The sequence below is a fragment of the Manis javanica genome, chromosome 6, assembly GCF_040802235.1.
Source record: "Manis javanica isolate MJ-LG chromosome 6, MJ_LKY, whole genome shotgun sequence".
Classification (NCBI taxonomy): Eukaryota; Metazoa; Chordata; class Mammalia; order Pholidota; family Manidae; genus Manis; species Manis javanica.
The window spans coordinates 71,003,640-71,020,934 of record NC_133161.1 but is presented as its reverse complement, the minus strand read 5'-3'; the positions used below and the strand labels follow the sequence as shown (position 1 = coordinate 71,020,934).

The following is a 17,295-nucleotide window of genomic DNA, read 5'->3' as shown; positions in this document are numbered from 1 at the left end:
TATTTTTGCATTTAGAATCTTAATTTGATTGTTAATCCAAAGAAGAAATGTTACAGCATAAAAATCTTTTTGGATTGCAGATGGATTCTAGGAGATTGTATTCTACATTCTTTGTTCAATAACATAAGTATTTATTTATATTGCTAAAATTTATGCTCATAGTTAATGTTAACAATAAAGTTAAGGATTCAGTGGTATTTGGTCAGAAGATTAGAAATGCTTGAATTCTTCCTGATTGTCACCTCCCCTAGTGAAGTCCTGAGAGAGTTTTGTGTGTATACAAATAATAATATTAAATAATAAGGTTCTACTTCATATAGATCTCTTACAAAGCTGGCTTTGGAACACACATCTTAGACTTGAGGCCCAAGTCAGACCTCAGGTAATTAATACCCCTAAATCCAAATCTAAATCTTGGTGTCTATATATAGATGTCTATATAATAAAAGGACTCAAAGTTAGGGGGCAGACTTTAGGTCTATTAATTAGATCATCAATTAAATAAATACTTCATTACAGTATTGAAAATGAAAATGCCAATTAAGATCAACTTAGCTGAAAAAAAGCCATATAAATAATTACTTTTAGAAGGCTACCCTCCTGACTTACTTGTGTACAAAGAAACTACTGTATCTTAGGCAAATATTCTGGAATTAGGTTAATTGTATTAATCCATGCCTTATAAAAATAAGTTATTTAAAATTATTGAGAGGACAGTGTAATTTTTCTGATTTAGGATGTGAAACTCAGAGTTAAGATTCCAATGAAATATATCACTATTTTCTAAGTGTTACTTGATTTTCACACTTGAAGCTAATTATCATTGTTATTATGACTTAAAATATAATGGTAGCTACCAGATTATTTTTATGGGCTATATTACTATAGAATTAACATAAATGAATTGGCTTAGTGAACAGTAATGATTTCTTAAGAGGTAAGAAGAAAAACATAAAACAATATTCTGACCAAATTGCTCAAAAGTGCTTATTAAGCTCACTTGGTCAGGCCAAAATTATTTCATCTATTTGTGGTCTTATCTCCAACATCTGTATTAATTTTTTCTTGGGAATCTGATTCAGGCTACATGTATGTGTGAAGAAATACACAGTTTTAGCATAAAAATCAGTGGTTGGGCTACTGATAAATAGGGAGTTAGTATCCAGCATTACTTTTATTTTCTTCATAGCACATACCAGTAGTAAGTAATTGATGAATATGAATGAATGAATGAATATGTTCATGAATTAGTCAGGTTAATGATGTAAGGTAATTTAAACAGATTTTGCTTAAGCTTCTGTTGCATATAAAAGAAACATTTATTTAATAATATGTAAATGTCTTATTTAATACACTATCTAAAGTATTTGCATTGAACAAAAACTGACAAATAACTCTCACAACATAGAAGAAAACATCTGGAAAGTAATAATCTTGCTACAGGAAAACTTCATGGCGGTAGAGGTTTTTTTTTTTATGTAAAGGTAGATAATACAGGTCATGGGTAATTGAATCCATGCTCTAATACAATGGCTAAATCATACCTTTATTAATGCCTCAGTGTTGATTAAAATTCAGTAAACAGTTTTTGCTTTCTGGAATCAAACATTTTTAAAATAATGACTAATTTGGCCCAATAAAAATAAATTCATTTATTTTTAAAAACACTAACACTATTCATTTCCCTTTAGTTAACTTTCAGGAGACTTTAAATTTTGAATTCTTACACATCTTAAATCACAGTAATTTTCTTCATCTGACTCTGTAAAACTATGCTGTAACTAAAAAATAAAAATGATTTAAGTTCTATATTTTTCTTACCATAGAATATAAAATTTGGCTATTTTGTAGAAATTTTTACCACTAATTTTGAGAGATCAATAAAGCTATACTGAAGGGTACTTGTATCAAATCAGGCACAAAATTTTCTTACACCAGACAGCAAAACAACTTGCAGACTGTCATGACCTTGATACAAGTCTGAAGGACTAGACGAGTAAATGCCTTGATGTGTACCAACAATATCAAGATAGAATAAATACTGAAAGAGAAAACCTCATTTAACTAGAGAAGAAACTTAAGAAATGTACAAGACTTATATAAAGATAATTTTAAGATCCTATCCATAGGACACAAAAAATGACAAATGGAAAGCTTCGGGGCTACGCCCCCGCCGCCGCCCCCCCCCCCCCCCACGACCTCCCTCCCACCCATCCCCCGCACCAGTTGCGCCCCACCCGGCATGCTAGCCCTCTGGCCGCTGAGGTCCACGCAGAGCCTGTTCTTCTCCGGCAGCTCCAGGGTGCTCCTTTCCCCGGCTGGGGAGGGAAGCCGGATTGATCTTAGATCACGAAGATGGCTGCTGGCTGCCTGCTGGCCTTGACTCTGACACTTTTCCAATCTTTGCTGCTGGGTCCCTCGTTGGAGGAGCCCTTCCCTTCGGGCGTCACAGCACAGCAAGGAGGCAGTTATCTGCAAGCCAGGAAGGCGGCTCTCACCAGGAACCAAATTTGCCATCACCTTGATCTTGGACTTCCAGCCTACAGAACAGAAAACTGTACTCTCTCAGAAGAGGGGTGCTGAAGAGCTCTTTCCCACAGGCATTTTCAGGAGGCTCAACGTCCAACTCCATCTCTGAGGGTGATAGATTGGGAAAGCTGGAAATGTATCCCTCATTTCCTTTCACCCTTTCACCTCTTTGCGGGAGGCTCCACACCCCCTTTTGCTGTCCTTCCCTCCTGCTTGCCCTTAGGTGTTGGCTGAGGATGGCTTAAGGTAGGAACATTCCAGAACCACTTACATTCTAATGACAGGGCCTGGGAAAACTTTCTGGTGGAATTCGGGCATGGACCTGCAGGGGGGAAATCCTATTACTTGATGTCAGGTAGATCTGAGTTTGATTCCCAGCTTTGCTACTAAGGAAGTATGTGGCTTAGGGCAAAATACTTAACCTCGCCAAGCCTCTAGTTTTGATCATTTATTTAAAAGAATTAATTAATTTCAGATACTCATGGGGGGAACCTGTTTTAAATTAGGCATCCAGGCCGCCGGCGTCCCACCGGCCACCTCCTCAGAAGGGGTGTGCCGCACCCTTGGCGGCACCCTCGGCAACTCGGCGGAGATAGAAGCCTCGTAGTAGCCGCTCTGACTGCTATGCACTGAGCCCCCGTAGGGCTTGCCTTTGGGGCTTGGTGAGTGGCGGCCTGACCCCGCGAGGCCACGCGCACCTCTGGAGATGTGAGACCCGCAGTGGAAGGTGCTCTGGGCAGCTCCGAGCTGAGCGGGCCTGTGGCTGCTGCGGCCTTGGCCAACAGCCCCCTCCAGCCATGTGTGCGCGGTCCCGCCGGAACTTGCTTCCAGGGAGAGCGGCCCACGCGCCAGGCCAGCGGGATAGGGAAAGCCAAAAGTTCAATGTAACCTTCAGAATCAGTATTTGAAAAGCATCCCCTCCTTTGGATGCCAGAGAAGAACTAACAGGCTGGACAGTCTGCTCTGAGATTACCCTGGGATCTTTGATCTTGGCACCCCACTTCTTAAGGAGAACGGTGTCTTTTTAAGTCTGCCATCTGGAACCAAGTGTATTGTATTCCCTTATCTACTATAATCTCAGGACCACCTGGAATCTTGTTTGGGGTTGCCATGGACACAGAGTTCTTATGCCAGTACTGACTCGGTAGGAGCATCAGGTAAGCGGATCCTGGCCTTGCAGAGTGCAGGGGATCCCAGAAATCCGTCTCTACCTTGGCCTGTCCTGGTTCTTGGGCCCATCTCTCTGAAACGAAAGAAGGCAGAAGCCTCAGAGCTTGGAATATGTACTCCCACTGAGCGTGAGCTGGTGTTCCTGTTCACCTGTAAAGACTATTTACAGATTAATTCTAGATTAAATTCAGCCATAAAACAATACCATGCAGAGATTAAAGGACCCTTTATAACTCTGGTTCATGCGTCCAAAAAAATAGAATAAAGTTATGGGTGCCACTTTAGGGTCCTCTGACAACAGTGAGAACAAGGGAAATGATGTAGATGAATTGACATCAGTAATCTCTGATGGAGTCGCCAACGAAAGTAAATAGAACAACTTTCCAAGCCTGATGATGGTGACAAAGGCATCAGTTTTCCTAATTCATATGAAGATAAGAAGGCTCTAAAAGCCTTTGCTGTGTTTTCTAGCCAAAATCTCTATAGTAGTTCTGACTGGAATGAGTTCACATCAGCAACCAGTAAGGACATCATCAGTGAAAACTCTGTGCTGAGTGATTTGACAGCACTATCCTCAGAGGGAATCTCCAGGGCAAACTGACTCATGTGAGCTGGAAAAAGTAATCTAATCTGTGTTAGAGCCATGAATTACAGTAAAGTAGAACAACTTTCCAAGCTTGATGATGGTGACGAAGACATCGATTTTCCTAATTCATGTGATAGTGTGATTAAGAGGACTGTGCACTTAATTGTATCATCTTTCACACTCAGAATATTTGGAGTTCTGCTGAACTTTGTGGATTTGTCCCTCATCATTACAGATCTAATTGCCACTGATAACACAATGTATATTCTTTTGGGATTTCATTCCATTTCTTTAGTGAATGCTTTGGTTTTTTTTAATGGATGTTCTTCTTTGAGTCTTTGTAAAAGAGATAATGATCTTATTTTTCTGATACACTTAACTCGTTAGATGCTGTCGTTATTGTGGTAACTCTACTGGTTGATATTATTTATATTTTTTATGACTTTAAGGTTCTTAAAGATATTCCCAGACTGGCAATTTTATTTCAACTTCTATGCCTTATAATTCTGATAAGAGTTTTTCATCTGGCTTATCAAAAAAGACACCTTGAAATGCTGTCCAGAAGGATAATTTCAGGAAATAAATGGCGATACAGGAAGGATGGATTTAGATCTCACTTACATTACTGAACGTATTATTGCCATGTCGTTCCCATCTTCTGGAAAAGCATCTTTTTATAGGAATCCCATCCTATAAAGTTGTACAATTACTGGATACCACGCATCTAAACCACTACCAGGTCTACAATCTATGCAGTGAAGGAGGTTATGATCCTAAGTATTTCCATAATAGGATCCATCGAATAATGATTAATGATCACAATGTCCCCTCTCTGAGTGAGATGCTGGCATTCACTAAGGAAGTAGATGAATGGATGGCTCAAGATAATGAAAATATCGTTGTGATTCACTGTAAGGGAGGCAAAGGCAGAACTGGAACAATGGTGTGTGCCTGCCTTATTGCCAGTGAAATATTTAAAACTGCAGAGGACAGCCCTTATTACTTTGGAGAATAACAAACAGAAACACCAGCAATAAATTTCAGGGGGTAGAAACTCCTCCCCAGAGCAGTTATGTTGGATATTTTGCAGATGTAAAAATTATTTACAAATGGACTCTCCCTCCAATAAAAGTACTCACAATAAAAAAGCTCATTATATCTTCCAAGAAATGAATTGGATAATCTCCCTAAACTCAAAACATGGAAAATGTACCATCCAGAGTTTGCGGTTGAGATCTATTTTGATGGAGTCATAGCTGATACCTAATTAAGTGCTGTCCCTCTTCTAGGACAGTCATGTTCCTCACAATCCCTGCTACTTCCTTGTATCTTCTGAACCTAATTCCCTGCTAGCATCCTTGTTTACACACATGTACATATGTTTTTGGAAACCTATTAAATGCATACAAGATTTTAAAAATTAAAAAAGGATTCCATTAGATACCAACAGATTTTTATCTAGATCTGCATCTAGATGAGCCAATTCAAAAGTTCATTTGGAAAAAAGCAAGAATAGCTAAGAAAACTCTGAAAAAGAACAGTGAAGAGGAACTAGCCATGTCAAACAGCCATATCATAAAGGATCAGTAATTAAAATAGCATGGTGCTGGCACAGGTCAATGAAACAGAATAGAAAGAAAGCAAAGAAAATTGTCATAGATACATGGGAATTTAGTATGTGGTAAAGGAGGTTTCTCCAACCAGTAGAGAAACATGGACTGTTGTTCAGTAATGGTGTTGAGACAACTGGGCAGCTGTGTGGAAAAAATAAAGTTGAATTCATACTGTATACCCAGATAAATCCTGAACAGCTCAGTGATACAAATGTTTTCTTAAAAATAATATAAACCAGCAAAGTACCAGAGGAAACAAAGACTTGGAATAGGAAGATTTTTCTGACTCAAAATCCTTTAGCATAAGAGAAGTATATATTTACACTAGAATGCTCAATGTTGGCATTCTTTGCTAGTTATGGGAATTAAGAAAGTGAAATTTTTAAAAAATGAGAAAATTTATGGCAGCTATTCTACTTAGACACCTTTTAAGTTTGTTCCCAGTTTAAAAACCAATTTATCAAAGCCAGAAGTTTTCAAATAGACTGGTGGAGCTTTAAATCTCCAAAGGGAGAATACCTCCATGCTCTTGAAAAATGAAATATTTGTCAGTGTCTGTTTTTATTATTTGAAAGAGTATCCTGTTGATATCTTTAAAGATTCCTTGAGATTACTTTATAATACTATGATTTACATTTTAATTTATTCCTATAAGCAATAATTTTAAACTACCCCCACATCTTCCCATAGTGCAGATAAGGTCGCCACCAGAGGAAACATGAAAAAGGAGGCGTGTCTTTAAGAAGATTTGTACCTGATCACACAGCCAGGATTGTTTAATCTCTGTAAATTGGTTGACTAGAAATCAGAAAATAATTTGCATATTAACATGGGGAGATGTTTGCATATATGTTTTCTTTTGAAGTGCAAGTATGACTTTTGCTGGATTTGCCTAGAAGAATGGAAAAAACATAGTTCTTCCACAGGAGGTTATTACAGATGTACTCGCTATGAAGTAATCCAGCATGTGGAGGAGCAGTCCAAGGAAATGACTGTGGAGGTAAAGAGAAATGTTTATGCCAAGCTAAGCCACCTACCGCATTGGAAGTATTTTGCATTTCTTTTCCTATCTTCATCATAATGAGGCATTAATTTGAATACACTCTAGAGTAGCCTTTAATTTAAATAAAATAGCTCTATAAATTTGAGATTTTTTTTCCTCTTTGGATTTTGGTGGAGATAAGAAAAGTCTTATCTCAGCGTGCCTCTAATGACTTAAAAACAATTTTAACATATCAGCAATACAGTATTATGTTATGGAATATAATAAGCATCTTAGTCTAGTCTGCCTAGCTGTCATAACAAAATACTATCGATTTGAGTGGCTTAAACAACAGGAATTTATTTTATACAGTTCTGTTGACTAGGAAGTGCAAGATCAAAATTCCTGTCGATTTGGTTTCTGGTGATGATGTCTTCTTGGCCTGCAGATAGCTGTCTTTTTGCTGTGTCCTCACATGGTTGACAGATGGGGAGAGCTGTCTCTTCCTCTTCTTATAACAGCACAAGCTCTATCCCTCTAGGGCCCCACCCTAATTACCTTGCTTAACTCTTATCACCCCACAGCCCTATGTCCAAATATAGTCACATTAGGGGCTAAGGTTTCAACATAAATTTTCAAGGGACATAGTTCAGTCCATAGCAATGAGCAATATAATGAAACATTGAAAATCTGACAAACATAGGTCTTGAGAGGCATCTTTGCCTTACACTCTGAGATTGTTCAATCATGATTTGTCACAGAGAAAACAAATGCAAGACTTTATTCTGGGAGCCTTAAAATGTATTGTTTATTTTTCTCTCAATAGAATAATAAATCTGTATACATTTACCTATTACTAATAACATTTTTAAGTGATCAAAAAGAAACCAATTTTAAAAGCTAGTACATTTATTCATAAATGTCATTTATGGACTTTTGTTTCCTAGGCTGAGAAAAAACACAAACGATTTCAGGAACTTGACAGATTTATGCACTATTACACAAGATTTAAAAACCATGAGCATAGCTACCAGGTATGTTCCAAATCATTTCAAAGGCATGGAATTATACTGTTGTGAGTAAAAAGATTGACACAAATCATTTATTTCTGTTCCTTTAGTTAGAACAACGTCTTCTTAAAACAGCCAAAGAGAAGATGGAACAATTGAGTAGAGCTCTCAAGGAAAGTAAGTTATATGTGGTATGTGTAATAATTAATATAAAATAGCCTTCCATGCCTATGTCACTTACTTGGTAGGTACTGTTTGGAATCCTCTGAAGCCCAGAGGGTATTGGCATTTGAGGCCTCTGTGATGAGATTTTTCTATTGGCTTACCTCATCTGCTCCTCTTAATGTAGCCTGTGCTGCCAGCAGATAAACATGCATCATAGTTTTGCTCATTCTGTACCACTGCTCATGCTCTACAATTTTGGAAAAAGCAGATGGGCCCTAAACGGCATTCCTGACCTAGTCAAAGAACAAGATTCACATACCACCAAGTTGTTGTTTGACTAAATTCCCAAAGATTCTTGAGACGGTTTAGCAGAGTGCCTGATGGAATGGATGTCAAGTACAGTTTTGGCAGAAATCATCTCACTGGTAAATAATAGAATTTGGAGTGAAAAATGTGAAGTGGGGCTAACTTAAAGTAGAAGTTTGAAAAAAAAATTCCTAAAGATGGACTGAGTATTGGTTGCATCATTAGAACATAATATCTCACAAGTGACTACAAAGAGTATAAGGTCTAGCATGTTTGTTTTAAAAAGCCACATTTTTAAAAGAATCGTAGCTTATGTGATTTTAAAATACAACCAGTTATACTTGTGTTTGCTCCAGTTTATAAAAGTAATGAGTACTCACACCCTTTTCATGAGAATAATTCCATAATTAGTAGTACAGCAATAACCTTAAACTAAAACATGTCAGTAACATCTGAGACTCCTTGTTTTATTATTAGTTCTTAAACTTTAGAATAACATAACTGTATCACTCCACATTAAACTCTTGGAGTATTGTCTCCAATAAAAACTGAAGGGATAAACTCCCCACAGTTTCTGCAGCTATTTTTGTGTTTCATCACTGATACATCCTAGTGCTTAGGACGGTGCCCAGCACATAGTAAACATTCAGTAAATATTTGTGGATGTGAATTGCTGCTGCTGTTCTCCCTCTGGAGGTTCTAGACAGCATAGTGAGATATGAAAAATGACTAAAAGATGCAGGACTTGAAAAGGAAGAAATAAAACCTCACACACTTTTCAGACATAGCAAGTGAGGAGGGCTTACGGGGGAGTTCGGGAACGGGATTTGCTTTGCTTTTTTTACATCTTAGTTCAAATACCTGTGATAGGATAGTATTTTGGAATGGTCTATATAATATTGTGTGTACATACACATGTGATTTCTTTCTACAGGCATGAAGAATGATCTTATTTTCAAAAGTACTTATAAATTTATATTCTGCCACTTAATTTCTATTTATTTGCAGTTAAGGAAAAAGCTAGAATGCTGTAATGATTTGGGGGGCAGGTATAACAGTCTCAGGTATTAAAGCAGTTTCTTCCATCATCTTCACCCTTCTTCCCTTTCCCTCCCTGAGATTTTTTTATTTACTATCATTAGTTATCTAGTTGTTCCCCAATATGTTGTATTTTTTTTTCCTTAAAATCTTGTTTTTGCAACGGCTTCATTATAATTAGATTTCTTTTTTTTGGCAAGCAACCTAGCTAGGCCATTTGTTCTAATTCCTAATTAGCAAAGTTCCACTAGGGAGCTTTAGTGCAGCATGGAACCTCTGAGTTTACCTAAAGCTGGCTTTGCTTACCAGCAGGGTAAGAACAGGATCCGGGACCTCTGCACACCTCCCCTGATGACTGCCATCAGTGCTGCTGAGCCACTGCAGCGTGTTCACTTGTCACTGCCTGCAAGTGACACATGAGTGTGTTACATAGGGTTTTAGCCTAATTCAAAGAAATTCTGTCATACAGCTGCTTCAAAGAGTTCTTCTTAGGAATCCTTTGGGTGGGGGGAGTATTTGTTTTTAAGAAAACTTAGTTGTTGAATTAATTTTATAAGAGCATATTTGCAAAAATGTTTTTCACTGTGCCTGCCTCACTTTATAGCTGAAGGAGGCTGTCCAGATACCACTTTCATTGAAGATGCCGTTCACGTGCTCTTAAAAACTCGACGCATTCTCAAGTGTTCTTATCCATATGGATTTTTCTTAGAACCTAAAAGCACAAAGAAAGAAATTTTTGAACTCATGCAAGTAAGATAACTCTTTTAAATTAAATCTGAGTGCAGTTATTATGAAAAATGTATTTTCTCCTTTTCAACTACTGTTTTATCTTATTTGGGTATGATTAGTAAACAATTTCATCTTCATTTTTAGAATGATTTTTAAAGGAAAAGCTACCAGTAATAAACCAAAATTTTCTTTGTGTTTAAATTTGTTGGCCTGCAGAGCTGAAGGAATTCTGAACTATGCTACCATTTCCAGCCATTTCTTTGTTTTAAACTGGGTGAGATCTGAAATCTGGCCTAATTATGTATTTAGGAATTTTATCTTCAAAGATGAAACAAACCACATTACATACTAGACAGGGAAGTGGCTATTTACCAATTTATTTTAAAAATACAACTGAGAAAGTTACAGTATTTGAAAAATAAAAATAGCTAAGCCAGCTGACATTACCATAGCTGAATAACTTCTTCTACATTCTATTTTTTTTTGAAGCCACCAAACTTTCTCCTCTTGTTACAGTTTTCATGTCATCCCTTTGAACTGTTCTGTACTAATTTATATCCTATACTTTCTTCAAGTATTCAATATTTATTTTCTTCATGAATCTTTCCAGACCTAACTCCTTATCAGAGTGATCTTGCCTTGCCTCAGATTTCTTCTGCATTTACATATAGTCTGTATCACATGTTATGCATGTTCATGCACCATGCCTTGAAATGTATTAGTTTTTTTTCACGTAGACAAGTTATAAATTCCTTGTAGACATCTGGTTTACTCACTACTTTGCAATCTGTACCAACTACATTGTTATAAATGCCTGTCAAATGGGTGCTGTTTTCTTGAAATTTTCAGAGTAGAAATGTATATGTCAAGCATTTCAAAATTTGTGTTAATTTCTGACTTTAAAAGAGTTCAATTTAACTGAGAAAACAGATAGACACTGGATTTGCTATTGACTGCCCCACTCAGCCTGTAATCTTTTTTCTTTTCCTCTTCTTACCGTAGACAGACCTAGAAATGGTCACTGAAGACCTTGCCCAAAAAGTCAATAGGCCTTACCTTCGCACACCCCGCCACAAGATCATCAAGGCAGCATGCCTTGTACAGCAGAAGAGGCAAGAATTCCTGGCATCTGTGGCTCGAGGAGTTGCTCCTGCAGACTCACCAGAAGCTCCAAGGCGCAGGTAAAAAGGACACACACTGGAAATCATCCTTTCTCCAGCCACAATGCCAGCAGGTTTTTTTTTATCTGAGTAAGGTTCACATTCCTGAAAGTTACTTATACCTAAAATATGGGTAGCTGATAAAAGTATTTTAACTTCTTTTTAGTGATTTCCCCCCCTTACTATTTCTGTTTTTCTTGTTATATTTTGCTTGTCATTGTGTAGTTTCTCAGATTTAACTAGTCTGGGTTAATTTCACACTTCAGTGAACTTATAATTCAAACAGTAATCTAATGTGTAACTTCAAATATGTAACGCATGCAGCAGTAAGACAGTCACAGACATCTAATGATTCAGAGCTTGGAAGCTGGCCGACTCATCGTGGTCATATTTGTATTTTTGTGAGAAGAGGTTGTGAAAAAATGAGACATCTATTAGCAGACTTATTTGGGTGACCCCTATTCATCCATTAAAGAACAGTTGGGTTTCAGCTGTTTTATTTCAGATACTTACACTGCTTCTTCCATTATAAATGGAAGCATATTTTCTTATTCATAATAATTAGAAGTTCTTTTGGCCCTATTTTTACATAAACACTGATAAAACTGGAAGCAATCATAAAATACTCGTATTATAGGATGGTGATTTTTATTTTTCACCATTTTACACAAACATAAAACAACTTAGAATTTGAAAGAAATAATGAAAGTATCATTCTAATTATAGTCAATACTTGATCTGTTTTGCTTAAGCAGTTCCAAGGATAGGAATTAAAAGTAATGTTCAAAGAGCAAGGTCTGATTGTACTTTGTAGTACGGATAATAAACCAAATGGTATGTCTAATTTCTTCGTAGTTTTGCTGGTGGAACATGGGATTGGGAGTATTTAGGATTCGCATCACCTGAGGTAATTGTTTCTGTGGGGGCTTGGAGTTCTTTTTCTTTTGCTAATTTTTCCTTATTGCAGTCCTGTTTGCATTTGCATCTCATCTATTCTATAGCCTTCTGAGATTGTCAGCAATGTTTTCTCTTCTTGTATCATAAAAATATCTCAGCAGAGCCTGCATTTAGCCTCTTATGGTACTGAGTTATCACATTATTAAATGCATCCCCTCTTTATCATTTTTAATTACTAGATAGTCAGAATTAAGACCAATTTAGAGCATATATTTTTGTAAAATATGTTCCAATTTGTTAATAGAGATATAAATTTATTTATTAGAAATACATCTCTAGTTGTGATATTGCTGAATCTATACACAACTGAAATAGACAGTCTATTTACTGCAGTGACCTGACAGATTTTGCTAAGGTGGAAACTTGCCGTTAATTAGCAAATCAGTTGCTGAGGTGGAAACTTGACATGAATAATGTTTATGCAGAAAGAAATTATTTGCTTAGTTGCCTACTGCTTCTCTTTAAGATTTTCAAGCTTTTCTTGATTTTGTTGTTATGCTGTTTTAAAATAAAGGTCTAAAATACTAACATTTTAATAGCAGTTGCGGCAAATAAAAATAAGATACGATGAAAGTCTTAATCACATTGCTATTTGATATTTAAATTGCCACTGTCACTGCTGAGTCTGAGTTCAGCTGGTTTTAGCAGTTCCATCTACTACTATCTCTCCCTCCTTACTCCTTAAAAAACATATACATGCACCAATACTTCTATTATAATAAACTTTAAACTTAATTCTTAGAAGGGGGAAGGACAAACAATGAAATCTTTATCATTTATAGCTCAGTTGTCATCTGCAAGTGAAACACAGTGAAATTGATTATTATCCAGAAATGACTGTGGCTTATTTAAATTAGATACTTTGTGTTTTCAGTTGCTGGGGATACTTGCAGTCACCCTGTGGCTTTTTGTATTGGTAGATATATCCAAGAAAGTACTGACATGAGAAGGCAATTTGTTTGTAGAGCCCCTGATATGGAAATTTTTAATTCACTTAAATTGAAAAAAAATGAATGGAATTTCTATTTTAAAGCAAATTACAAACTTTTCTTTACTTGATCCTGTGTGTATTATTTCTCTGATATAATTACAGCTTTGGGGACATTGTAAAAATTTTTCACCTAAAAGGAAGAATAAACAGGCTTCAATTATCAAAAAAAAAAAAGAGTACAAAAGATTTCTTTATTTTAAGGTAGAAACACAATTTAGCAAAAACAAAACCTTTACCAGCATATTCATATCACACATCATCTTGTGGTGTCTGTCTCTGAAGTAACTTTAGGAATCCTGAGATACTGTCCTTGAATATTGTAGGCCTGCTAATATGATGACACAGACTCATAGAAAGGCTTGCCACTTCACATAAGAATATTTATAAAATTTTTGAGCTCTTATTCTCCAGAGTTTGGGAATTTTGAAAGTATAAATAAAGAACATTTCCTTCTTAAGTTTATTTTTTATGAGTTAATAAATTGTATAAGACTTATTTAACTCACTCTTGCTTTTCTCTTCTTTTAATGTCTTTGACATATTGAAGCACCAAGCTTTTATGTAAACCTTATTATAAGTCTAAAAAATTACCACACAGGGTGAAGCTTTAAAATTCTAAATGTGTATAGCTATAAAGTAACTGCCAAAATTATGTCTTTAAAAGGTAGCTCTTGGTCTTCATATAGACTCTGAAGAAATAACAATGTTGATAATTTCCAGTGGACTTTTAATTTGAATTTGTATTTTTTCAGTATAGTTAATTCCATCTTATTTTTTTTTAATTAAATTGAATGAGTCAGTGACAAGTGTAAGTATTCATTTTGTACTACTTTAAAGGCAGTGGAGCACAGAGGAAAAGTTTAAGGGACAACTGAATTCAAGGTCTAGCCCTATAACTTATTAGACCTTAGGCTATGTTCTTTCTTAATTTCTCATCTCCAAAATGGGGATGGTGATATGTACCCCATGTAAGTTCTGGAAAGATTGAAGCATCTTTAAGTCACTGACAAAATTAGTGCTCAATTAATGGTGGCTAGTATTAATTAAAACAAAGAAACTCCTGGTAGCTTTTCTCTATAAATGCTAGAACTTCCAGTCTTCTTTATAGCCATAATATTGTAAAACCATTTGAGGTAGCTGGACGAAAGCCTTGTCCTTACTGAAAGATCTCAGGAATCCTTGGAGATTTTCAGATAACTTGAATTTTATGAGATCATTTTATGCCTAATACATCATAAAAGAAGGCCATTTGAGTTTTCTATCAGAATAATTATAAATACAATTATAACAAGTTTCCTTTATAGTTGTTTTTGAACTATAGTTTTCTTATATTAGAAATGTGTGTTTTCTATGGTAAGTAGTAGTTTAATTCAGCAAAACTTTGTACCATCATCAAGTGTACAAATAAACAGATTCTCCCTAAATATAAATTTTGAACTTAAAATGTTCATGCCATCTTTGTCTAAGAAATGTGGTGGTCCTCAGTGGTACAGTGAGCCAGTCATGTTTTTGGATCATGGGTTTCCAGGATAAAGGAATTGATACCCCCACACAGCAGGTAATTTAAAGAACCTCAGTAATCCTCTGAGCACCTGCCAGTATCTCTCACTCATTGATTTCTAACCTGGTTGGATGCCTCCCCCCTCTTGTTAGAGCCCAACTGCTTACATGGATGAAGGAGTTAAGATAAATTTAACCAGAGTGATATGACATGAAAATTTTATCTATGATGTAAAACTTGTCTTTGTTTCTTCCATTACTTTCACAATATAAGCATATTGAGTATTTTGGGGTAACCATAATAATCATAAACCCAAGTATTTTAGTGATTAACACTGAAAGATTCTAAAATAACTCTCAAAATTAGCCTTTTTATGCTGGTGTCATGCACACTGTCCTCTCTTCTAGTCTTCTGTTACTGAAATCTGGAAAAGTGCATTTGTACCCACGTAATAACAAGTAGTCTCAGGTCCTGCCTCTGGTAATGGCAGACCCACTTTAAACTATTTCACAAATGTCAGGTAGACTCAGATATGTCTGCCCAAATCTGTATTTTTCTAATGTGCTAAATAAAAACACTTTCCCTTGCTTGCATCGTAAATAACCCCCCATATTAGCTAATACAGGAAGGAAGCCAGATAATATCTTATTTTAAAACTAACCTAGTCATTTTGACTTGTACATATGGTATACAGTAGTCCCAAAGAATACAAAATCTAACAATCTGACAAGTACCTAATAGTGTATGCTTTTCTTTCTTTCATTTTTTTTCTGTTGCATAGCACAGCCACTTGTTAAAAACCATACCTCCAAGGGAGAACCCAACTTACATTAGTAAAGTCGTTATGGTATCAGTTATAGTACTATATAATGAAACCAAAATATATGAAGTAGGCTTAGGTATGATCTAGCACTGGAGTTTGCAAGTATTCCCAGTTTATCCAGGCAATTGTAATGACTTTTCTTTTTTTTTTTTTTAAGTTCTTTTTCTATTTTACCTTTTCTGTTTCCTTGGCATGGCAAAACCCAAAGTTTCTAAAGCTAAGTGATTTTATAATATGTATATAAAATCACTCATTTTTTTCTCCTGGAAAAAAAGTTTGGTGTTTATTTTATTTGCGTTAAAAAATTGCATGCTCTCCTGTATTTTATAACCTTTGGTTTATGCAGGAATATGCTGAATTTCAGTATCGGAGACGGCACAGACAGCAGCGCCGTCGAGGAGATGTGCACAGTCTGCTTAGTAATCCTCCAGACCCTGATGAGCCAAGTGAAAGCGCTGTAGGTAAGCTCTTGAACTGGGTATGTTTTAATTTCTTAGTTCTCTTGAATGTATTCTTAAAACTGACTAAGTGTTTATAAAAGAGTTTGTTACTTAGATATATGATGTTTATGCAGATGCTTTGATGGCACAGGACACAGTAAAGCAGGGGTATTGAGAACATGGGCTGTGGAGTCAGACAAACCTGGGTTGGTGACTCCATTTTTGCTGATTATCTGCATGAAACCTTAATCAAGTCACTTCACCTCTCCAAGCTTCAGTCTCCTCCTTCTAAGGGGGCTGTGATCAGTGCCTTTGTGGGCCCACTGTGCTCATAAAATGAGATAATGTATATAAGCTCTTAAGCACTCGTAGCGCCTTAGTGAGCACTCAGTGATTGTGGCTGCTGATTACTGTTACCGTGCACATGGAATATTTTTCGCGTAGCCTCAGTGTTTCTATAAACATTCTGTAAAAGAAAAAATGTCTAGTATTAGACATAATTTATTTTAATTACCAATCTTTAAATGTTAAATTGTTAATTGAAAATCTTCAAACTGTAATGTCAGGAGATCATCTTTAATAAGTCAAGATCAGTGGACTAAAGATCTGCTCTTTGGGCTATTGTAATTCCCAAATTCTTTAGTTTTAAGAACTCTGAAAACTAAACACCTTTGTTATTGCTTCAGGAAAAAAAAAAGGGATGGTAGTGTTTGCATTTATGAACAGAACAATATATAGTATAAGCAAAAGTGTAAATAACAATCATGGAGTTGAAGCAACAGTATTAGATACATTTTTTTGCTTATGATGAGACAAATAAGAGAACATGTGACCACAGGTTTGCACCAGCACCAAATCATGAATTGCCCTAAAAAGGTGTATGAAGTTTTGTATGACTAAGTTGTCACTGGTACCACTTGCTTTGAAACAGATATTACTGAAGGTGGCAGCGGCCGCAGGCCTGGCGCCTCAGTGGTAAGTTCTGCGTCCATGAGTGCGCTGCACAGTTCCTCCCTGCGTGACTACGCCCCTGCCAGTCGCTCTGAAAACCAAGACTCTCTTCAGGTAGCCTTCCTGAGCAGCCTTATTTTCCCTGCTTTTGCTCTTTTCTCTCTTGTTTAGCTTGGCTTCCTATTTTCACTTTCACTGCTTTTCCTTTTTTCTTCCTTCCACTCTACAACCTTTTTTCAGAGATGTACTACAGGAAAAGATGCCCATAATTCAGATTTATCTTTAGGATTTTTTTTTCCCTTTAGCATGGGTAGGTGAAATCTTATTTGATTTGAATAGATCTAT

The 17,295-nt window shown here is 36.3% G+C and overlaps 1 protein-coding gene and 1 pseudogene across 6 annotated transcripts in view; both read left to right on the top strand.

Annotated features, from left to right (window-relative positions):
- ANKIB1 (ankyrin repeat and IBR domain containing 1) overlaps positions 1 to 17,295 on the top strand; it is a 162,541-nt gene that overhangs the window by 141,965 nt on the left and 3,281 nt on the right. For 4 of the 6 annotated variants that reach the window (XM_037019878.2, XM_073238842.1, XM_037019877.2 and 1 more), the window contains 8 exons: positions 6,764 to 6,898; positions 7,828 to 7,914; positions 8,001 to 8,067; positions 10,004 to 10,149; positions 11,131 to 11,309; positions 12,144 to 12,195; positions 15,906 to 16,020; positions 16,931 to 17,064. In XM_037019878.2, the coding sequence (XP_036875773.2) occupies positions 6,764 to 6,898; positions 7,828 to 7,914; positions 8,001 to 8,067; positions 10,004 to 10,149; positions 11,131 to 11,309; positions 12,144 to 12,195; positions 15,906 to 16,020; positions 16,931 to 17,064 (915 nt within the window). The remainder of the gene's footprint in view (positions 1 to 6,763; positions 6,899 to 7,827; positions 7,915 to 8,000; positions 8,068 to 10,003; positions 10,150 to 11,130; positions 11,310 to 12,143; positions 12,196 to 15,905; positions 16,021 to 16,930; positions 17,065 to 17,295) is intronic. The other 2 variants (XM_037019879.2, XM_037019880.2) reach the window with 2 other exon arrangements.
- On the top strand, positions 3 to 6,755 carry LOC108386844 (phosphatidylinositol 3,4,5-trisphosphate 3-phosphatase TPTE2 pseudogene; annotated as a pseudogene).